This window comes from Helobdella robusta, assembly GCF_000326865.2.
Source record: "Helobdella robusta unplaced genomic scaffold HELROscaffold_1, whole genome shotgun sequence".
NCBI classification, from domain to species: domain Eukaryota; kingdom Metazoa; phylum Annelida; class Clitellata; order Rhynchobdellida; family Glossiphoniidae; genus Helobdella; species Helobdella robusta.
In genome coordinates, this window is record NW_008703570.1 from 5,571,142 (window position 1) to 5,596,788 (window position 25,647).

Here is a 25,647-nt window from a genome sequence, read left to right on the forward strand (position 1 = left end):
TGCTGCTTCATTGTCGAAAAAATTTTCTGGCTTTTTCTTTAGATCTACAATGTCGTTCAACAATCGTTTGAGCCATATCACTTCACGAGCTGCTTCACTTGCGGCAACGATTTCTGCTTCAGTAGTTGAAATCGCAACTGAGGGTTGACGTTGGCTAAACCAACTGATCACGCTTCCTCCAAACATACAGATTACACCTGATGTCGATCTTCCACTAGATTTATCACCTCCATGATCTGCATCACTGTAGGCTATAAGTGTATTGTTTTGACCAGACTTGTAAACAATACCGACATCAGCTGTGCCTTGCAAATATCTGAAAATTTGCTTGACTTGTGCTACATTGGACTTGCTGGATTTTTCCAAACTTCTGGATGCTACTCCAACTGCATATGCAATATCTGGTCTTGTTCCCGTCATCAAGTACATCAATGCACCAACTGCTGATCTGTAAGGAAATTTCACTTCCTCGTGTTCATTGAACTCCTCAGATTTTGTAATCGGAGTTGTACAGGATTTACACTGACTCATCCCAAACTTTTCAAGAATCATTCTTGTATAGGATGACTGGCTTACATTAATATTTCCCTTCTCATCTTGATTAATCTCTAATCCAAGGAAATATGTTGCAGGTTTAGATGTTATCTTGAACTCTGACTTTAATTCTTTTTCAAATATTTTTAGTTCTTCTTTATCGGTTCCTGCAACTAGTCCATCATCAACATACAGTGCAAGTATGAGTTTCTTTCCTCCCTGTATTCTAATGAACAAACAAGTATCTGCATCGCTTTGTTTGAAATGCCTCTTTTTCAAGAATTCAGCAAAGCGTTTGTTCCAACATCTTGGAGCTTGTTTAAGTCCATAGAGACTTCGCTTGAGCTTACAGACTCTTCCTGAATTATCTTTAAAACCTTCAGGTTGCTCCATGTAAATATCTTCATCTAGTTTGCTGTATAGAAATGCTGTTAACACATCAAACTGCATGAGTGACATCTTTTCATTTGCAGCAACACTTAATAGTGTTCTTATAGTTGAACTTCTGACCACAGGACTATAGGTTTTTTCATAGTCAATTCTCTTTTTCTGAGAAAAACCTTTTACCACTATCCTGGCTTTAAAACGTTCAACAGAACCATCTGGATTGTGTTTTACCTTGTTTTACCGTTTTACCCATTTGCATGGTATTGCCTTATGACCTTTTGGAAGACTTACCAAATCCTACGTTTGATTTTCCTTTAATGACTACATTTCACTGTTCATGGCTTTAAACCATTCATCTTTTTCATCACTTTGAATGGCATCTTTGTAGCTCACTGGTTCAAGTACTTCAATTAATGCAGACATAACGAAAGGATCATAACGAGATGGCTTTTTGATATTATTCCTCTCACGTAAAACCATATCTTTGGTCATTTGATTACAACAGTCAGATTGATTTTCTTCATCAGATGAAACTGAACTACGGTTGTGAACATCTTCATCAGTTGAAATAATTTCTTTAATCAAAGTTTCTTTATTTTCATTTTTGATTTCAACACCAATCGAAACTGTATCATCTGAACAACTTTCTTCTTCCAAAATCACTGAATTTGGTTTGACAACCTTCTCATCAAAAATAACATCTCTTGATCGATGCATTTTAACACGTTTCTTATTCTGATGTCCCATTCTTTCATGGTATAACTGCAATGCATCTTGATCATTGACAAAGTTAACTTCGACTTCAGAATTCAACGGTCTAACAGTTTTTGCAACAAGTTTGAACAAACCTCCATTGTTGTTTTTTATTCCAACAACATTTATCATATTGTCAATAAGTAGATGACAACTTCTTGAGGTTGAAACAAAAGAGCTATTTCTGTTCTTATCTTGAGTTGCAAGTACTGAGAACAAATTTCTTTTTACTTTTGGCACATACAAGACATCTGTAAGTTTAACAGTTTGCCATTTATTATTCACTTTCACTTGAAGATAAATAATTCCTTTTCCAAAAGCTTCTACAGTATCACCATTTGCAACATATAATTTACTCAGTTGAGAAAATTTTTCAAAACTTTGAAATATGTCTCTTCAGAAAGTTAGATGACACGTTGCACCACTGTCAAAAAACCATTCATCAGTGTACGCTGACTCATCAACTGCAAAAACACTTGATTCCATAACAACTAGTGACTTATTGTCATCGCGTAGATTGTTATTTCTTGGTTTTGCTGGTCTACCATTTTTCACAATTTCTTACAATGTGACCTGGCAATTTGCAATAATGACAGTCGCTTTGGTTTGCTGACAAATTTATCTTGTTTTTGACCATTCATGTTTAGTGATGATGACCTTTTAGTTGTTGCTTTGACAAATAATACTTTATTACATTCTGTTTTGCCTTCCAAAGATCTCTCATAGCTACACAGTTGATCTGTGAGTGTTTCGACTGTTCTTTCAGTCTTGTTCAACAATCTCCAAATTGCAGCAAATGAAAAATATTTTTCTGGCAAAGTTTCAATTATTTGACACATCAGCAACAAGTCACTGTTTTCATCTTTTCCTAACTCAACCTTTAAATCTTTCCAAAGATTCTTGAGTTTAGTGACATGAGTGACAACATCATCGCTTTCATCTATTTTATAACTGAAGAACTTCATGCATAAGTTGTATGCTTTATCTTCATTAACTTCATCATACAATCTGTGAAGTTCTAACCAAACATCTCTGGCATTACTGAATGAACGAACTTTTCATCGGTCATGTTGGTTGACAGAATAATCATAGCACTACAATCTGCTTTATTGAATCTGTTCAAAGCAGTTTGATATTTTGCTATCTCATCTTTATTTGAGTCATCGTTTAATTCATCTGGAATTTTTAATTTGCCATTTACTACGTCCATTGCATCAGGAATGCCGCGTAGTATTATACAAACCCCTCCATTCATATTTCCAGTTCAACCAATTACTTTTGCCTTCTAGGTGTTTGATCTGCACTTTTGTTAGATCCATTCTTCCTTGTCTTTCAATTTGACCTTTTAATTAGAAGCAAAATATCGACTTTCAGAGAATGAAGAAGCACGTGTTTTTTCTTCACTTCAGTCTTCACAAACACAAAGGAATATTCCGATATTTCTTAATTCTAAATTTTCTTCGTCAAATCAATTAATTAAGAAAAACGTTATCTGGGTCCCATAACCTGTTAAATTTCTTGTCACGTAGATCGTTTAATTAATTGATATAATATTGAAAGACATTAAAAGAAGAGAAATAAACTAAGCAACGTTTTCGACTTGTTTATTATCCACCGGATCAACAGAAAAGGAAAAAAGTGAAGTTACATACAAGCAAAGAACATTTGGTCCAAAGAAAAATAAATGTATATTATAAATCATAATGTTTTAATATAAAACATAAAACTTAACAGGTCTGACTGCCAGTGCTTATAATAACTGATGCAACTTCTGAAACAAAACGTACGATTGGCTGACAGATTAAGAGATGTAATCGGCGGGTCGCCAACTAATAGCAACATCAATACTGTCATAGTAAAATAAGTGAGTCTATATCAAATGAAATTAGAAATTACGGTAAATGATTTTACAAGAAACCTGTGGAGTAACAAGGAAGTAGCGAGCGAAGGTCCGAGGCTTTTTAATATCCTGATAGAAGAATTAATAAATTAAACTGTTGTTTTTTATTTATTCACCAAAACTGCCAACATATTTATTTATTAATTTTCCTATATATAAATTAAATTACATGTCATTCGCCATAATTGATAAAAAAAATTTAACACAACACGTATCAGTGAAATAAACTGGAGTTCAATTTAAGTAAAACATTGAAATAAAAATTATATAAAAGTTGTAATTTCAAAGTATAATTTCGTAATATAAAAAGCATTAAATAATGCGCCACAAAAATAAAATTATCATTAAATATAACAGCAAATAACAAAAACAAACTCAACTATAATTAGTTTTTAATTTAAATAAGTAACAAATATGCATATATCTCTAAATCACTGGTCAACTTGTGTAACCACCGATCTTCGGCTAATAGGAGGAAATCAACATTTAAGTTATACAACATTCAATTTTTGTCAATAATAACAATAACAAACAATAATATAACCGTTAGAAAAGCTTCTAAAATACTCCTAAAATAACAAACTACGGTACACAATATATATATATATATATATATATATATATATATATATATATATATATATATATATATATATATATATATAATATTTTTTTATAATTACACTTTTAAATATTAAACTAAGAAGAATTGGATGAATTGGATGGTTGTTGCTGAGTAAGCCCTGCCTCTAAAGCCAAACCTCGGAAGATGCCGTCTGGTTTGTTGAGCAGGTTCTGAGGGGTGTCAAACTCCATTACTTCTCCTTTGTCCAACACAAGTATTCTAAAATTAAATATTGCAAATATAAATTTAAAAAGATTTTGAAGTCAGTCTTACATATGATAACAACCCACGCCATAAACAACCCACGCAGATGACAACCCAATCGGATGTTAACCAACCCATAAAATCACCCAAACAGGTAACTGATCACCTAAATATCAACCGACCCAGATAAGAACCGACAGAGATATCAACACACACGGATAACAACGCGAATATGCTGCTTGTCGACACAAAAAAAAGATAAAGATAATCAATCAATCAATCAATCAATCAATCAATCAATCAATCAATCAATCAATCAATCAATCAATCAATCAATCAATCAATCAATCAACCAACCAACTGGCTAATAAATCAGCCAATCTCTTAAAACTTACACAGGGTTTTCAAAGTAACTGAAGCTCTTAACTCACATATAAAAAATAGTGCCAAGTAAATATACAACAACAGCAGACCTTGAATAGTCCATGATGGTGTTGATGCGATGAGCTATCGTGAGAGTGGTGCAGTTGAAAAACTGGGTGCTGCGTGCAGAAGAACAAGGAACGTAGGTAAGTTTCGACCGAGGAAATTATTTATTTAATTAACAAAAAGGTTCAAATCAAAAATTGAAATTAAAATTTATACAGTGTAAAACTCTCTGCATAAAAAAAATTAATTACACACTAAATTCGATCAACTACAAATTTAACAAATTTATTTAAAATGCTTTAACAATTAACAATCAATTTTCATTTGGTACATCGAATTTAAAATTTCGGTTTGCAGGCTGTAGTATCTAATATTATCGACCAAACACTACAAATTTCAATCAGTCAATCAATCAATCAATCAATCAATCAGTCAATCAATCAATCAATCAATCAATCAATCAATCAATCAATCAATCAATCAATCAATCAATCAATCAATCAATCAATCAATCAATCAATCAATCAATCAATCAATCACGGTATTTCGTACAGCCTCATTTAAACAATTTTCAACAGAACTCCACCTAACTAACCTGATAGTTGATTGGATGAGAGCATCAGTTTCCATATCAACAGCAGCGGTGGCTTCGTCCAATATCAAAATTTTTGATTTGCGCAACAAGGCACGAGCCAGACAGAGCAGCTGCCTCTGCCCCACACTGCACGCAAGGAGCAGTTTAACCATTTATTAAAGACATTTTAATCATCGGTGCGAATTTCTAAATTAATAATAGATTTATCGAATTAAACAATCATTTCAGAAGATGGACGGCAAGCAAATAAACCTTCAAAACATGAAGCAAGTGCAAGAAAAAGGCGAAATGATAAGAAAGAATGTAAGATGAAAGAAAGGATCTAAAAGTTAAATAATAGTGAAACGGAAAAACAAAACTTGAAAAATTTAAGCAATTTAATGGAAAGAGAAACGGCTCAAAAATTATTTCCAAGAAGTTAAACAAGGCTGAGCTAACATAAAAGAAAAGATAAAACCTTTCATGCGAAGTGAATGATAGCCGGCCAATTTTTAACATATGCTATTAAGTCAACGAGGAGATTAAAACGCTGAGATGGCTTTGAGGAGAAGAAAAAGAAGAGGATCATGGCGATGCCAACTGAGAAGATAAAAGTAAGAAAAAACAAATAATGGAAAAATTTTTTTAGAAAAAATGGGAGGAAATGAAACTGCATCAAAATGTTAACGAGAAATTTTAGAGGAATATTTAAAAAAAATCCAGAATATAAACCAATGAACTGGCTTAAAATAAAAAAATGAAAATTATTCAAAGCAGTTGTCAGACCTGAAGTTAATGCCTCCTTCCCCGACTTCGTGCAGTAACTTGTCCTTCAGCTGGTTGATGTGCTCACTGAGGTGGGCGAACCTGCGTTTGTTGCAATGCGAATGTCGTCCTTCATATGCACATCAGAAAGTAATAGAAGCGGAGGAGACATCAATCACATCAACACAAACAACATGCTATGTAATATGTAATATGATGCAAATCACGTGATGCAGAGACTGACCTGAGAGATGACCATATTTCATCGTCAGTGTACTGCTCAAATGGATCCAAATTCATTCTTAACGTACCCGAGAACAACACCGGATCCTGGCAGAGGAAGTTAGTTAATTATGAAGTAATATTGCAATGTTAAACTCTGAGTAAGATAACTATAGAAGTTTAAAACATTCATCGAATAATTTTATCGACGATTTACCGATATATGACACTTTACTGACGAACGAGTCTAAGTTTTAATTATTTTAAAGCAATATTTGGAGTGAAAAAAATTACTGAAGCAATAAGTACACTAAGCACTAGATAGCTTAATTTCAAGTCAATACATTTTTACAAGGAAAAAACCATCAAGCTTGACATGCCAGCCAGATGTCATTTCTATTGCCAACTTTCCGTGTCATCAGTCGTGCCAATATGACCAAACAATGTTAATTATTATAAATGTTTGTCTATAAATTATCATTGTTTGTTTATATATCATCATTTTTTATAATATAATATTGTATGGTCATATGTGTGTTTGTTGAGAATTTTGTTAGACTAATGTAGACTAATGTTTATAAAGTTAGACAACCAACCTGTGGAATGATGGTCAATTTGGATCTTAAGTCATGCAATCCAATGCTTGAAATGTCCACATCATCGATTAAAATGCATCCGCTGTGCGGTTCGATTATTCGAAACAAGCCGATAGTTAAGGATGATTTGCCAGCTCCCGTCCGACCAACGATGCCAACCTGAGTGGTGACGGTTATTTTGCTGACGGATAACTGAATTATATCAACGTTCGATCGTTTCTCCATTCAAATAATAAGTATTAATTTAATAAATGACATGCATTCAATCGTTTTAAATGTGTCTTAATAAAATCTAATGAACAATTATTTAATGGTTCCAACCAACAGTCTTATGAGCGAAAAATAATGTTACAAAAGAAAGAAGAAAAAGGTTTCAGACGAGTGAAAAATGTGTGTTGTTGAATGCAGGTGCTGCAAGTGAGTAACCGATATCCTTCATATTTGAATGAAAGAAAATGGCCATAAAAATTTTGGTTGCACTTTACATTGAGACATGCTCGGTGCAGGCAGGTTGTGACAGGACAAAATGAGGATTTCAACTGCAGTTTAACACGGAATAAATGTAGAGTATTGAGAATTCGTGAGTAATATTAATCGATGTGAACTGGTTTAAACCAGTTAAAGTAGGGAGTTAGTTGAGAATTAAGCTAAAGATCAAAAGGCAGTCATTTTGAAACGAAGCGCCAATGTCAATGTGTTTGAAAAAGCTCACTGCAAATAATATGCAACGGATGACGTCTGCTTTAAAAAAGATAGAAGAAGGCCAATGAAGATTGGAAACCATGAAAAGAATGGTTTGCCTTCTAGCATTTTAGCAGAAAGTGACAATACAGTATTTACAAAAGGGTTACGTTTAGAAAGTAAGGAATGATTTTGGCTTAAACATGTTTGAAAACAAGATCAGACTGCTTATTGTATTTTTTCAGACTGCTTATTGTATTTTTTAGATTACGAAATAATTATTTTTGGACGAGCTCAACTTCAATATAGTCAAATATAAAAATTAAATTCAAACACAAAAACGAAGTATAATCAAGTAAAACACAAAAGAACAAACTCTCTCCCCCGGAGCAATGAGGCACGATATAGCCTTGAGAACTGGTTCCATGTTCCTGTAAGCCAGTGAATAAGATTTAAACTCAATCAGGCCTCGGTTTGGCCAATCAGGTTTGGGTCTTTCAGATTCAATAACCCAATCAGCCTGCAATGAATAAATTAATCACATCATCCTTTAATGACTTTTCCAATAACTCACGCTATGTATTGATATGATGTTTAGGTAATTAAGATAAAAAAAGAAGATGCAGTTTCAAATGGAAGTTCGAAATAAACAACCTAGAACAAAAAAATTTTTTTAATTTACTTAATAAAAAATAAAAATTATATACTTCAGATTCTTTTTCAGTATATTCCTTTATTCTTTCAACCGACACAATATTAGTTTCCGCTTCACTGGACATCCTTATCATCCAGTTTAGCGTTTGTGTGATCTAACAACAACACATTCAACAAACAGTTGTCAAATACGATTTCACAGTGCATTGTAAAGCAACCGAAAAGATAACCCATAAAAAGATTTTAAACAGTTTTGTTTGTTTTTAATCGATCAAACTTCTGAGTTTATGATAATTTATGTTGTACTTCTGCTCTCATTACTTATATTTTAATTATATATATATATATATATATATATATATATATATATATATTCGTTGTTTTGTTTTTTAAAATGCCATGCAATTATTTATAAAAAGGGATGTTAGTGAAGCTATGTGCTGAAGAGTAAAATTGAAGCAGATTGTACAAGCTTCGCTTACTCATAAATACTGATAAAGTCCTTATATTCGTAATTTTAATAAATTGGAAACCTACCAACAAGTTGTTAAATAAATTTAGAGAGTTAATTGTAAACTATCATCTTAGGCAGCAGTTGCTTATTAATATAATATATAATTTAATGATGGGCGCGGAAAACTCATGACCATATCAAAATTTAGGCATTCGTTAATGATTAACAACTTTAAAACTCATGGAGAAGTTGAAAGTGAGTAAATACTTTAAACCTAATGGAAAACCAATAAAATGAAAAAATTCCAAAGAATAAATAAATAATTGAATAAATAAATAAATATATTCAAATAAGAGAGTTTTAAAATAGAGCTAACACTGAGAGCGTAGACAACTGAAAGGCCAACGATACCGGGAGATACCTTATCTCTGAATATAACAGAAAATAACGATGCAAACAGTACCAAGCAGTTGCCAATAAATTCCAGTCTGACAGCCAACCACCTGAAATTATTATAAATTCAAAGAAATAAGAAACATCAACAATTAACAGCAACCAAAAAACCTGTTCGAAGCAATGGATGGATAGTTGGCAGTGGTGTAATTATCCACCTTCCTCTCAGAATCGTGAATGAACCGTTCCCTTTGGTTGAATGCTCTGATCGTTGAAGCCCCTTGAACTGATTCTCCAAAATGCGAGAAAATTGGCGATCTGTTGGTCGATTCTATGCGACGAAGTTGCCGAGAAGTCCTTATGTAGAAACGCTATATAAAAGTCAAATTAAAAAGTTTTGATATTTTAAAAGACAAATTACAATATGTACCAAAATTCATATAATATCAACGCGTTTAGAAAAGTTCAAAATCTCAAATATAAAATAAAATCGTCAAACAAAAAGCGACAGCTTAAAAGAACGATAAGTTTCAAAGTCGAGCGAGTTTGAGAATTGAGCAAAGGCAACTCATATAGTGATCATCGTGTTGAATTCTCTGATTCAGCCTTAACAGAATTAGTGGCGCATAGAAACGAACTAACAACGTCAACTGTTGCAAATTTCGGTGAAGAGATAGCGTGAGTTGACACATGAGATAAAAGTTCAGTAAAGAAAGGAGCCTGGAGGCGGTAAAAATGATATGTCGAATGCAAGAGAAGAAACAGAAAAATGATAGTGCATGATGGCCGGTGAAATTACATGGCCGGAGTTTGTCCGTCTAAGAAATTGAAAATTCGGTGGCAGCAACAATTCAAGTGATGTTAAGCCATTACTACGTGAACAAGAAGAGGATAGTCTCATTTAAGCAACTATTATTTATCATTTAAATACTACAACTACTTCTAATTATATATATATATATATATAGCAGTTTATATATATATATATATATATATATATATATATATATAGTTTATTATAAATAAAAAAACGAATTACCTGTACTAAGAAATAGATGACACCGAGAGGTAAAATGACCAGTAGAAACAGAGGAGTGTTATAACTAATAACAAATACAGTACCCAAGACACCAAGAGCGCATTTGATGAGGACATCAAAATTTCCAGGCAACGTGGCGTCCATCGTGTCAATATCTTTCGCGAAAACATTTATCAATCGGCCAACGGGTGTTGTCTCGAAGAATGACATCGGAGAACGAAGAACTTTATACAACAATAGTTTGTGCAGACTATTTGAAGCCATTAATGCACCCCTGGCCAGAATGAATGCACCAGCCAACACTGCTAAACCTGTTTGTGAAAACGAAATGATTTTACAATTATTTTAAAAATTTGAGAACGTTCTTTAGAATAATTTAATATTGCTATTTCTATGTTTCAAAAAATTTTGTCTTTTGGATGACAGTCAATAAATGACAACCAGTTTCAGAAATAACGTACAAGATATTGTTTTTTAATAAGATTTACGATGTCATGTGGTTGGGTCATAATTGAAGTTTTCAATATGATAAAGAGAGCAGAAATAAAAACACTGACTTTGTCCGAGACCAAGAGCCCCATAAACTCCAATTCTCATGACGACATCTGGATCAACTGTATTCCTCTTTACAAGATCGTAAGGAACGCTAGTTATTGTTGTAACTTTGTGAAACATTTCAATAGTGTTTGTATCATTATTCGTATTGTTAATAAAAGCATCATTTGAAAAGTTTTTGTTGTTGAATTTTTTGTAATTGAGAGTATTGTGATCACTCCAATCACTCAGCCAAAAGTTGGAACTAATGCTGAAAACTGCTTGAAGTACGAGGAAGATGAGGACACTGATCGCAATAGGATAACTCAGTGCTTGCATGTATGTCTTGTATATTGCCAGTTTGACCTAGGTAAATTTAAACTTCTTATTCACACTAATGTTAACAAATCGCATATTCAGTCTGGTAGCACAACCAAAATTGATTATCTTTGATAAATTAAGAGAAACATTTTGATAAAACTAAGGAACCCACCCCTCCTTTCTCCATTTTTTCTTCAGTCATTAATTTTCGGTTATCTTTTTTCATGAGAGGTTTGTTTTCAGAAGATGACAGCACAACACTTTTTTGCTTCGAGAATGACGTCAACATTATCGACTCTTTATTTTGGGCATGCTTAGTCTATTGTGACATTTCATAAAAGCATTTTGTAAGTTAAAATAAACATTTCGGAAATTAAATGTATAAAATTACGCTAGCGTGCATTAATTCGCCAACAGCATAAAAATAAGATACAAATGTATTGGGACGACTCACTGCCAGAACTGAGTTATCCTTTTCTTCTTCATCTGCAATAAGTGTGGGATGGTCAGCGAACTTGAGAGGAGAGCGTGGACTCCTCGGGGTAGAAACAGGAGATCCGTCGGACTTCGAAGTGTCCCTTCGTAACCTGCCTATTCTGAAATTTGATACCAAATAAATAATTCCTTTCTTACAATTGAAATACAAAGAAATAGCTTTGAAAAGCATTCACCAATATAATTAACATGTTCAACATCATACGAGTAAAATCTCTGCGCTTAATTTCTGGCTAAACGTTCTTTTCATTAGCACCCAACAAGCTCGTTCAAATCTTTTCTCACATCTAACCACGTTAAGAACAGTCAATTTCTGATATTTCTTCGATTCACCTCTATCATTTCACAACATTCTACTAAATCCTTTCTTCACTCTACTCAAACGAACGAAACATGTCAACTTGCATCCTTCCTGAACAAACTCAAACCATCACTAAACAAATTCGATGCCAAAAAATTCCTACAATGCTTATTCCACTGAGTATTTACTATATGCTGCGGACCTTTCCGACATTCCTAAATATTCTATAACACCACCAAAACTATACAACATAACATGAGTTGAATTGAAGAAATGTAACACAGCACAACACAACACAACACAATATAGCATAGCATAACATAACATAACACAACATAACATAACAAAAACGGAGACCTTCATCACAAGTCGAATTCCGGTTTTTTTAAGAGAATAATAAAAAAAATAACATGGCATAACGCGACAACATAACTGTACATGAAAAGTGTTCATGTCAGGAGTATATACAAATTAACTGTTATTGAAAATTTATTTTAACATGAAAAAAAATATATATATATATATATATATACATATATATATATCAGTAAATTTCGGTAACAAATTTTCATTTAAGCATATTTCATTAAACGCGATGCTTATATTATTATTTAATTTTTTATTAAGATTTTCTATTTTTCTTATTAGTTTTTTATAATTATAATTTAAATTAAAAATTAGAACACCAATATTCATTATATAATTATTTATTAAGCGACGTTTCGAATTTTATAATTCATCTTCAGGCAATTTAATATTAATTCAAATAAAACATAACAATAAACTGTCAGATGACGTAATAAGAGTTGAGCGCGAAAGTAACGTAACGATTAAAGTTAAATAACATAAGTAGTTAAATTAAGTATAATAAACAATTATTTTGTAATATAACATAATAAAATATATTATATGTGCAATATCATGTTAATAATAATAATAATAAATTAAACATTTCGTGATGAAGGTAAAATAAAACTGGAATAAATTTGTTTGTTCAAATTAGGTTTCTAAATATTAATAAATAGGGAATATTGTTGCTAGTTTAACGTTGGGACTATTTTTTATTAGTAGTTGTTGCGACTTAAAACTTTTATAATAAATAAGAAGGTTTATTTTTTCATTAGAATCAACTGGATGGACTCCTTTTTTAATGATTTTTCTAATTATATATTCGTCTTCTTTATACGAAGAGCTCATTAAGTTACGATAAAATAAAGTTAATTTTGCACTGTCGGTATTGTTGTTTGAGTTGTTGTTATTGTTATGAATGGAGTTTGCGATAACGAGGTTGTCATTGATTATCCATATTTGATGAAATAGTAAAAAATGAATGAAAAATACTCACTGGTCCTTCACGACATCTCTATCTTCAGCAACGTGGATCAGGATTTCTTCTCTTAAGGTGATATCTGGCATGCATTGAGATTAAAAACTCGTTTTAACATTGTTTTGGGCGCACTTTACTACAATAAATCAATCAATCAATCAATGATCCTCCTTTGTCCATCAGGAGACCGTCGAGGCCGACGGTGTACATCTAAGCATGCTTTTAACATTTCTTTACTTTTTTTCTTTCAAAAAACCTTTTCTATCTTTGGCCAGTTTATTAAATTCAGAATACCAACACCAGTCCATTCAGTAATGTCATCTATCCATTTCTTTGCAGGTCTACCAATTTTTTTCTTCCAATCTCTTTTCCTCATTAGTACCATCTTAATCAATCTGTCTTTTCTCATTTTACAAATGTATCCAAAAAATCCCAATTTTCTTTCTCTGACTTTGTCATATACACTTTTCTGTCTTCCAAGTTGATTTCTGATGGTCTCGTTTTTTACTTTCTGCCCCCAACTGATTCCCAATAAATTTCGGTAACACTTCATCTCAAATGCTTCCAGTCTGTCTTTGTCTCTTTTCTTTATTGTCCATGTCTCACATGCATTTTACTACGTATTCCATTAACCACGTTAACTCAAACAAATTATTTATCAAATTTTATTAACTCCTTACCGCAATATATTTATTCAGTTACAAAAAAAAATAAAACTAATTTTCTCAAATTAAAAAAAAATGTTAGCCACGTGAAATTTTACCTTCTTCGTCCATTTTTATATTTTCGTCCTGTGCTTCTTGTTGAATATGCGTTCTGAGAAACTCTGCAAAAGCTCCTTTGTTACTTAAGAGTTCGTTGTAAGTTCCCATCTCTGATATCCTCCCATCTTTCAAGACAACTATGGTGCTAAAATCTTGCAGGAACCGCAAGCCATGAGTCACAAAGATGACAGTCTGAAAAAAGATAAATAAATACAATACATGCGTTGAGCGCCAACGACATCACTCTATTAAAATAAAATGGGTACATTATTTTTTCATTGTTATTTATAAATAAAGTACTAAGAGCAGAGAGCCCGGCACAAAAAAGAATAAAAAAGATGACAGCTGAAGTTACTAAATAATGATACATTTATGATGTCATGAAATTAAAGTTTTTTTTCTTGCTATGTTGATTGGGCGATGATTCGATATTTTTGTTCTACCACAGTGACAAAGGCTGAGTAGTGCTTTCGATTGGTGGTTAAGTAAAAATTGTTTTATATTCTATTTTATGAGTGTGATTCTAATTTATTAGTTAAACTCTTTTCACAAACAAAACTGAATGAAGACGAATTTACATGGTGATTTTCTAAGGAGCGAAAACATAAAACAACGTTAAGGAGTTGGAAATTTAAGAAGTAGCAGTATAGTTATAATCAAAATAGAATTAGGATCAAAGTTTGAATTCACGTTGAAATTTTGTTACTCTTAAAAATAATTCTTTAGTATTAGAGATGAATGTGAATTTTAATTAAGGTATACCACCCTTATTCAATAAATAAACTGGGGCAGTTAGAATTGAAACAAATACGGGATCGACGTATCTACAACAAAGCGTTTTTATAAAGTCCATAATCTTCATGAAAGAATTAAAGATTTGGTCAACGTTTATACCACAGTAAATTAATAAGTAAAAAACACATCCGTTTTGTAGTAATCTGGTTGACAAGCAAAATCAACATGAATTAAAATGTTTAACAAACAAAGATTGGAAATAACAACGTAGCTTTATTTATATTACAAATAAATTGTCTAAAAAAAAGAACCTTATCTTTGAGCAGCCCATTTTTTCCAAGCACTTGATCGTAAATGTGCTTGCCGACGTGAGCATCAACAGCAGATAATGTGTCGTCAAGAAGATAAATATCACGATTGGAATAAACAGCACGAGCTAAATTTAATCTCTGTTTTTGCCCACCACTCAAATTTATGCCCTGGTGGAATTAATTACATCATAAAAACAACCTTAAATAATGAAGAAACGGAAAGATCAAACGACAGACTTGCTCGCCAACTTCTGTTGCATCTCTGGCGGGAAGCAGTTCAAGATCGGGAAGAAGTGCACATGCTTCTAGAACTTTGTTGTACTTTGCTCTGTCCATCACATTGCCAAACAAAATGTTTTCTTCAATAGAAGCATTTTGAATCCAAGCTTGCTGAGCTACGTAGGCTATGCTGCCCTGTTGTATTTTGTATGTGTAATTGTTGGCATAGTTGGAATGAATTTAACAAATGCAATAATAATAATTAATTATGATAATATTTAAAGAAAAAAGTAAGAAACGTTTGAAAAACTTTCATACAACATATCTAAGCGAACACAAACATTAATGCTGACAGATCCATGAACTTTTTCAGTTTCTCCTAAGATGGCGGATATAAGTGTGGACTTTCCACATCCGACCTGTCCAACAACTCCAACAAAGGCACCTTTTTCAACTTTTAGATTTATACTGAACAAAAAAAGGTATAATCAGGAATCAGCCATGAAATAAATACGCGCAAATTAAGAAAACCTACTCTTGGATGACTGGTTTGTTATTTCCAGGTGAGGCATCCCATGAAAATGATCCAGATTCAATTGTAATCGCTGGCTCGTCTGGTTGAATTAGTTACAAGTAATATCGCAAGTTATTAACGATTCACTTGGATTTAATTAATGGCTGTTTAGAGTGGAGTGGGCTCATCTGGTCTTGTGTCATTTAGAGATTTATTGTTTAATTTGGTTAATTAATTTGGTGAGAGAAATGTTTGGGTTGCTTTGGAAGAAAGTTGTTATGTGAAGTTTTATTGCTCAGAGGAATAATTTACTGAAATAATAATACCCGTAACTTCTAAACACAATAAATCCATTTAAAAAATTTGTAAGCTTTATACATGACTCTTTCTTGATATAACAAATTAATGAATGAATGAAACTAAGTTCAGGAATGATTTTGCCAAGAAAAATTTGAATTTAGTGTTGGTTGAAGATAATAGTTTAATTAACGCATGAAATTTTGAGTTCTATTGTAATTCGATCATGTGCTTATAAGATTTTTAGTTAGGGCTAAAAGCCATACAAAGCTATTAAATTCAATTATTAAAGCATTTTCACATTAAAAACTTTTCAGAAAACAATTCAAACAGTTTTAGTGTTTCAGCTTTGCTTTCGTTTATTTGTATTCATGTAAAAAATTATAAAGTTTCAAATCAAAAACTACATTATGTTTAAAATTTATGTGGTTTGTGAGGTGTAATCAATTGTTCATTATACTTCTATTGTCTCATATTAAAGAATATTTTCGACAATCCATGAGATCAATGGCTACGACCTTGATCAAGAGGGTTTTGAATTGAAACTGGACCTTCATTGTAAGAAATCTCAGTTCATGCAATTTTTGGAAATTCGGAGATTTAATAAAACGATTGAAGGTTAGCTTCGGTGAGTGCACTTTGTGGGAACATCAGAAATTTCTACCAACAGCCTAACCTAAGCGTGGCCGATATTTTTTATCTACGAGTCAAAGTGGGAAAAAATATTTTCGCGGGTCGGCCAAAGCGTGGGAGTTCTGTGGCATACTAAATATAAAAGCAACACGTTTAGTTATGGTAACAACCATTCATTAGCTTAATTGTTAATGAATAACTTTTAAAAAAATAGTTCAATAAATCAACAAATTAGCAAAAATATTAATGTGACGTTTTGCACTGCCAGTTATTTCATTAATATCTGGTTCAATATTAGTATTAGATTATTTTCCAAATTTTTTGGTCATCCAATCTTGATCTTTTCGCACTTTTATTAACATTCATTAAAGAAACTGTTATTTGTCCCTTAATATAAGTTGAAGTGAAGATTACTGATTCATTTTGGCAAACTTTTTTTAAATTTTCGCTTTGTTGCTTTTCAGTCGCCTAAATATAAATTATTTCGCTCATCTCTATATTTATCAAGCAATAATTGAACGCATCTTTTCAAAATGAACCGTTATTTTAATTTACAAAACGAGCCCTCTAAAATACAGTCAAAATACTATCGTGGGCCATGTGTTGGCCAAGCCAGCTCTAGCAGGAACATAAAAACTTGGCAGCTACGCTATACGACTTGACAAATTTGGAAAAACGCAACAGTCGATGCGGATATATAACATACATATTTTTATTATTATCATCACTACTATTACTATGAGTATCTGAATATGCGCTTTTACCTGCCTTTAAAAAAACATAAGTGTTCAATAAGCAAAAAATACTGACAGATAAATAGTGAGTGTTGCAAAAAATTTACTCAACTGAATTACCTTCTTTGATAAAATCAAACATGAAAACACCAGGAACAATAAACAACACATCAAATCAAAAGAGAAAAAAATATATTATAAGGAATGGCAAGCAACACTTCCCACCCATCAATGAACAAGACTTGACATCACAACGTACCTGCAACACCAACAAACTTCACAGCATCATCGTCAAGCTCTTCATTTATCAAAAAATATTCCAATCTTTTCACCGAGACGCTTGTCTGAAATAAAAACACAAAGTTAGCGGATATTTTTCCACTTTATATTGAAACAGGCACATCCAATTTGAAACGATAGAGAATTTAAATAAACCTGGACCATGGCAGCCACCAGACTTGGCAACATCAACATGGGAAATCTGAGAATGTTGAAAAGAGATAATGAAACAAATGCTTTTTCTGCATCCAAAATGTTATGCGTTGATGAGAGCACATACGTTGCAAAGGTTGCTACAGACACCTGTTTGGAAAGAACTTTAGCAGTGAAGTGTTACGTTATGGTGCATGCAAACAAGTTTTAAATTATATTGGGTCAATTATTTAATTAATTTTAACTTGATTCATGTAAATTGAAAGTAGTTTAAAAATACGTGAAACTTGCGTATCTCATTAAGAGATAACTAAACAACAAACTGTAAAAAAACTTAGTAAGTACCATGAAAGGTGAGCAGTGCCACAAGAAACTGGAGGCTGAAAGTAGGTAGGACATTTTTCTGAGAACCACCAACTCCTTCATGCGTATGTTCAGGATCTTCGTCTGGAAAGACAGCTCCCACGCGTAGAGTTTCAGCACCTAGGAACAATGAAGATCAACAATTTTTAAAACGTTGATAAAATTGTACACTGACTGTTCATATTTTAATGATAACAATAACAGTTAAAGAAACTGAAGATGATAGCGACAGAAGCAATAAGAGCACAAACATAACAACCATGCCAGTAAGTGCTTGCTAGCTGCAAACAAACATGTCTACAAAGAACATGCGATATTCTGCCTGTCATGTTTGTGCAATTAAATATTGATAATTCAGATCAAAACCAAGGAGTTTCAATTTCTGATTGTATAATTAATAAAAACAACATCATTGTTTGAGCATGGCGTAGTTCAGACTTCAAATTTTGATACCATAATGGGGTAAAATTAACTAAAATGAAAGAATGCAGCCACCATTTGTTTCAGTTCATTTAACTCGTTACTTTATAAAACTCCAACAAGAAACGTAACATATTGAAAAAAATAATAATAATGACGATGATGGTACGAAACTGTGCTTACCTTGATACCATTCAAAATCTCGGCCATCATCTTCACTCTCGTGTCCTTCAGTGCCATTTGTTGAGTCTGAAAGTTAAAAGTTAGTGATGGTGTCAGCACAAATATAGAGAATGTCATATTATAATATCATAGGTCATATTATAATATCAAGCAAACAAACAAACTAATTAACTAAACTAACAAACAAACAATTAAATAATTATAACTATCAAAAAACCACGACATCAAAATGATGCTGTGAATCTGAATTGAAATCAATATTCTACAAAAAACTCATTGTAATAATTGTGAAATAAAATAAGCATATAAGACTGTTGACGCGAGAGCAACAGCAGCCAACCTGAAACATCCTGGACTTCTTAGCAATGTACATGTTGAAAGGAATTAAAACAACCATGACTATGACTCCGGCGAAGACAGAGACACCGAGGAGTTTATAAAGCATGTAGATGCTGACCATTATTTGAAATGGTGCCGACCAGAGCATATTCAAATAAGTGGCCAGTTCAGTGAACTTCTGAGCGTCGGTGGACATCAGGTTGACGATTTCGCCAAGAGTTGATTTTTTACGAGCTTCGTTGCTCAGTTTCAATGACTTAATGAAAGTAATTTAAATTCTTATCTCACAATAATATCACAAAACAGTTATAAAAACAAACGGCATATGATGTAATAATGAGATAAGCAGTAGATGAAAAACTTGATAAACATCATACTTTTTTATAAACAGCGCCTGTAATGGCAGTTCGAGCGTTCATGCCAACCACCATGCAACAGTGGAAGTACTGGTGCAGGATCATGGATTGGATGAACGCTAGAATGAACAGAAGCACGCATAATGAGTACCCATGCCAGCACGGAGCTGTCGGACTGCTGATGAACTTCAGCAGTGCTCTGCAAAATTTCATTTAACAAACGAACGTTTTAACTTTAACGCCCTTTCATAAAATGTGATATTTCTGAAAAAAATACGAACTGCAGCAACATGGGACTGCTGAACATGACCAAGTCGTGCAATAGTTTGAGGAAGGAACCGAAAAGAAAGGTTCGACCAAATGTGCCAGCTAAGACAATCCACAAAGAAGGCCTTCTGAGTTTATGAGGCTTGGGCTGGGTTGCTGGCAAAATAGCAATATCGATCTTAAGATCGCTTCTATCATCCAACATTTTGTCCTGGCTCTTTGATTGATGTTCCTTGTTTTCTTCAAATCTTTGCGCATTCAATTCTTCCTTCCTCCTAAATTTTAAATATTTACCAATATAAATCTTTGAAAAAAAACAAATTGATAAGATTAAAGAATTGTCATTGGATTTTGTGCATGAAGGTACATTTGATGTGACATCGGATATGACTTTTTACATGCCACGCTCATTATAATAACTATACTACATTATATTATAATAAAAACCATTTTTTGAAAAGTTGAAGTAACACATTAAACAATTGAAGTTGAAAAAATGTTGAAGATTAATGAAGTTCGAACAATACAAACTTATAATATTTAGCAGCACTTTTATTCCAACTTGTTTCAAATTTGCTCACCACATAGTGGGTCGTCATTTTATCATCTAACAACCAAAGATCTGACCTCTCTAATGATTTTTTGTAACCTACCAGCAGCATTCTGTTGGACAAAAATTGAAAATCAAAAAACAAAGAGTATAAAAAAAACAATTAAATCAATCAACAACACACATACAAATATATATATATATATATATATATATATATATATATATATATATGTATATATATATATAATGTTAGAAGGAGACCACACTTTATGAATTATTGTATGAACTCTACAGAATTGTTGGCATTAATCAATTAAAAATTGATTAATGCCAACAATTCTGTGGAATTCATACTATATTATTATTATTATTATTATTATTATTATTATATGATCATTTATATAGCGCCTATTAAAAACATTCTCATAGGCGCTTTACAACTATGGCAATTTTCTACAAGGAAAAAAAATATGTCTTCAATTGACTTTTGAACTGGGGAAGTGTCAGACCAGACCGGTGCAAAAAATATGGAAGTTCATTCCAATGCCTTGGTCCATAAACAGCAAAACTACGTGATGCAATCTTTAATTTAGTAACCGGGACCACTAACAAATTTTCCCGATCTGATCGTAGGCCAGTTTTTAATGAAACCGATGATCTGTCAATCAACATTTCGGACAGATATTGCGGAGCCAATCCGTTTAGGCATCTATAAACCAAAACACAAACTTTAAAAACAATTCTTTTGTTGACCGGCAACAAATGCAATTCCGACAGAAGTGGGCTAATATGTTTAACACGACTAGCACCAACAACAATTCTTGCAGCTCTATTCTGAACCATCTGCAACTTAGCAATCTCATGTTTCGAAACGCCATAAAACAAACTATTACAATAGTCCAATCTAGAATGTATGAACAAATGAATCAGAGTAACCATGGTTGATCTGTTCAAACTCTTTTTAATTCGATTCAATTGCCGCAATTGAAATGAACAAGATTTTACCAAAACCTTTATATGTTCACCCATACATAGATTTTTATCTATTTTAAAACCCAAAACTGTAGCCATTTTTCCAAAATCAATAATCATGTCACTTATTTTCACAAAATCAACGTTAATCCTAGAGGTTTGCTGCCAAGTTCCAACCGGTACCAGCTGAGTTTCTTCCAGACTCAATTTTATACCATTCAAACCCATCCACCCATCCAGTGCACCCAAACAATTCAACATTCTTTCAATCAAAAAATCAAACTCCCCAGTCGCTGCACTTATATATAAATATATTATATATATATATATATATAATATATAGTCAACATTTCGGACAGATATTATTTCGGACAGATAGTATATATATATATATATAGTCGCTGCACTTATATATAAATATATTATATATATATATATATATATATATAAAATCCAGTTAAACACCTGAAAGAGTGTTTAAACTTTACGACATGATTTTTTTCCCCATTCTCTTCAATGGATAGTTTTGAATGATGTAAAAAATTAAAAAAAATATCAATGCCAAAAACATGTTGCTGAACATCACTGAAATAGAAAATAAAATACCAGAAATGAGTTTTATTTAGCAAGTGATTATTTGTAGTAATAAGGAGGATGAGAAAATTCAAATTTCAGGACGTATTCAAAGGAAAATTTAATAACACTAACGAATTGAACCACCAAAACAAGAGCTGTGAAATAAAGCATGATGTAGCTTCTGGACAAGCCTTTCCTTCCTTTCAAAAAACATTTATATTATTATTATTACCATAATTATCAATATAATTATTATTATTATCATAATTATTATTATCATCATCATCATCATTATCTATGGTAAATTTAGTCTATATAACTTAATGAAATAAAATAAAATATGTATTTATATAATTAGTAGTATACATTCATCAAAAAAATAATCCAATTTTCGTTGAAAGCATTAACCTGGTCAGCACCAACAACACTAATTATTAAATAATTATGTTGCTATCAAATAATTATGTTGTTAATAATTCAAATAATTAGTGTGTAAATAAAACAATTAGTAGATAAATAAATAAATTAATACACGCACGCAAGCACGCACACACACACACACACACACATATATGAATGAGACGACGAAGAAGATTCCAGAAAACGAGAGTGGAGAAAACACGAGTTAAATTGAAAAGGAGGTTATTGTTCATATCAGAGTGGTTATGCTATATAGAGGAAGAGCAAACACAACACAGAGAAACATGGTGGTGGCGTAAAACGATGGAGAAGACAACAACAAACACAAAGTGAGAGTGCATTTAAATACGCAATATTAAAAAATACGACTATATAGAAAAAATTCTTGCACAGAGCTATCAACGACAGAATTCTGGTATTTTGTCATGCAAACCCATGATACTTCTAAATATATAACAGTAAAGTAGCAATGTATTTGAAATAAATATGCTATGACTATTATTTCACATTGTGGACTGGTCACCACTTTAATTTTTTAACTTTGTATGATGGATTTGTTGTATAGAAAATGATGAGTTAATAGAAAGTTATCATTGTAGAGGGCAAACTGCATCAAAGATAAGGTAAACAGAAAACTTCACTAGTTTTGGTTTAGGCATTAAATGGATTAATCAATTTTGCAGAGAATAAAATAAAAAAAGTCATCCCAACTTGATTACTAACCAAAGCGTACTGAGGAATCTTCTTAGGTAGATCTGTAAAAAACCCACTCAGAATGACTTGCAGCATAGAAAGCAACAAAAATAAGCAACTATATGTCAAGTGAAAAACTGTAAAAATGTTTTCCTTGAAAAAATGTTGGGGTGATTAAAATAAATTATTATTGCTTTAATCATCAAAATCATTTAAAAAAATAGTTTTGTATAAAAATAATATTTCTTAACATTTTTAACATAAACTTCAAAAAACTTTAAACAATTTATGAATCGGTTGATTACAGAAGAGAATGGAAGGAGTGTTCAGACTGTTAGCTATATGTATATATGTAATAAAGCAGATTGGAAATCATAAATGATAAATAAAATGCTCAAATCTAACCTCGGCCAGAAAGTATTTTACTCTAGCCTGCAGTATCACACATCCACAGATCATCTGGAGAAGCCAATAGAGAAACAAGATACCGCAAACTTTATTTCCATATTTTCTATTGAACTGAATGACTATTATTGAAAGTGTCTGAAAAAGCATAAAATAGTAAGAACCACCAAGTATTGCTATAAAAACCACATAAAGTAATAACAACAAACCATAGCCATCAGATGACAACATGGTCCTAGAATGTGAGCAACGTAAGCATGGTAGCCAGATACATATTCATGGATGCTGAAGCATACATCAATAAAACACAGGATTGCAAGAAATAAACTGAAAACCTAAAGTATTATGAAAATTACTTCTAGATATTTTATAGCAATAATTTTTATCTAAATTTTTTTTACTAGACAAAAGTAGCTAAATAATTTTTTCAACAATTTCAAATACAGCCAAATTTAGTCGTGAATAAAAATAAACAATGTATTAAAAAAATTGAGCATCTATAAAGCCATCATACATTAAAAACTTGAAAATTTATATAATTAAAAATTTAATACCACAAAAAATTTTCAGAAGTCAGATTTAAGCATTTGTTTTCTTCCTCGAGCCCCACCTTCAAATAGTGAATGAACCAGATGTTATTGTAATGCATCTTGTTCTTCACAGAATAAATTATTTTATCATATTTGCAGCTAAGGTTTTTTGGTGTTCTTCATTTTACTATAAGAAGATATTATGTTAGCCAACTAACATTGATGTTCTTTACACTAAAACATTTCATACAGGCATCATTCACACTATTCAATAATTCATTTTTTTTATTTCATTTTAGACTTAATTCTACATAATGACATTTCCAACCAACGTTCTGAATTATAACTGCTAATCATAATCAACAGTGAACACGTGATTAGAAAGCATGTTTCATTTCATGTTATCGTACAAATTTGGTAGAACAGAAACAGAAATGAAAAAAGCTCTCTAGGAAGAAAAAAATTAAAAGAGCATGCAAATGTACATGCAGGAAGATTAAAATTTCCACACTGCTCTAACCTGCAGCAGAATGGATCAAACACTCATCACAGACTATGTTGTGAATCATTAGGTGTACGTTCAAATAAAAATAACACTTTCTTTTTTGGTATTCAATTTTTTCCATGTAAATAATAAATCAAATGCAAAATCTGATACCAAAATTAAAATGTAGTAAACTAATACAAAACTAAAATTGTATTAATAATAATAAAATACTAAAAACATTAGATATTGAAAAAATAGTCTAAACCAAACACGCTTATATGTACTGTACCTATATTGGAGATTCATGGTAATAAAAAATTTATTTTGAGAAAATATCTAACATGAAAAATAAATATTGACACGGATAGATCTTCAGGAAAACATGAAACAACTAGAAACCATAACTTTGGTCATCATTATGATCAATGAAATTAAAAACGTTGACAAAACGCAAGTTATTTTTTAAAAACATGACAAAACATCAAATGATGATTACTAACAGTTTTCAGGACATTTAGCCATGTGTGTCCAATATCAACTAATTTTTCAAGAGATGTTAAATGAAAGACAGCGGATACCAAAAGAAATCCACATGGAACCCAAGCCAGCAGAGTATCTTGCAAACAAATGCTAGCAAAATTATCTAGCAGATCATTAGTAGCATTGTAAACCTGCAGTAAAAAAATAAATTGTTATTTAAAGTCTTTTGATTATATTTTAAAAAAAGCCATTGTTATAAATGTGTGTGTATATCTGTGTAAGTGTGCATGTGTGTGTGTTTTGTATGTGTGTGCACATAATCAGTGATGATGACGAACATCATCAACATCAGCATTCAGATTTAGAAGCATTTAAGAATATGAATTTTGCATGCATTGTGATATCAAAACTATTAAAACTAATGAAGTGAGTGTGCTGTAGACGGGTGATTGGGACTGTGTGGCCATGTGACAAGTGTGTTCAGATTTTTACTATCAGCTATAATGTATCCTGAGCAGCTATCTTGAATCAATCAATTAAAAATTTAATTAATAAAAAAGAAACAAGCTTAAAAGCTATTAATCCTCTGGGATATGTTTTTTAGTAAAACATTAAAAAAATATTCTGGTTATTAAACTTCTTTCTAAACAAAATTATAAAAATGTCAGAACACTTTTTAAACTATTTTTGAAAAAACTTCAATTTAAAAATTTTCCAAATATCAAAAATGTTTCCCATTTTTATGAAATATTATTTAAGTTTTATAAAAAAAAATA

The 25,647-nt window shown here is 31.8% G+C and overlaps 1 protein-coding gene across 1 annotated transcript; it reads right to left on the reverse strand.

Annotated features, from left to right (window-relative positions):
* Positions 1–3,663: 3,663 nt before the first annotated feature.
* On the reverse strand, positions 3,664–25,017 carry HELRODRAFT_105347 (hypothetical protein). Its single transcript, XM_009010912.1, has 33 exons — positions 24,892–25,017; positions 23,584–23,709; positions 23,375–23,512; positions 23,000–23,122; positions 21,989–22,056; positions 20,287–20,418; positions 19,770–20,003; positions 19,510–19,687; positions 19,134–19,388; positions 18,794–18,859; positions 18,173–18,310; positions 17,831–17,977; positions 17,655–17,739; positions 15,753–15,831; positions 15,559–15,685; positions 15,236–15,412; positions 14,999–15,166; positions 13,940–14,144; positions 11,520–11,545; positions 11,238–11,384; positions 10,984–11,110; positions 10,768–10,824; positions 10,211–10,521; positions 9,343–9,542; positions 9,155–9,281; positions 8,378–8,479; positions 8,047–8,190; positions 6,990–7,148; positions 6,416–6,501; positions 6,193–6,273; positions 5,428–5,553; positions 4,877–4,945; positions 3,664–4,418 (listed from the first exon to the last, which is right to left on the reverse strand). Exons 2-33 carry the CDS (start codon positions 23,590–23,592, stop codon positions 4,274–4,276), a joined length of 4,236 nt encoding a protein of 1,411 aa, XP_009009160.1. The 5' UTR covers positions 23,593–23,709; positions 24,892–25,017; the 3' UTR covers positions 3,664–4,273.
* Between the last annotated feature and the right edge of the window lie 630 nt (positions 25,018–25,647).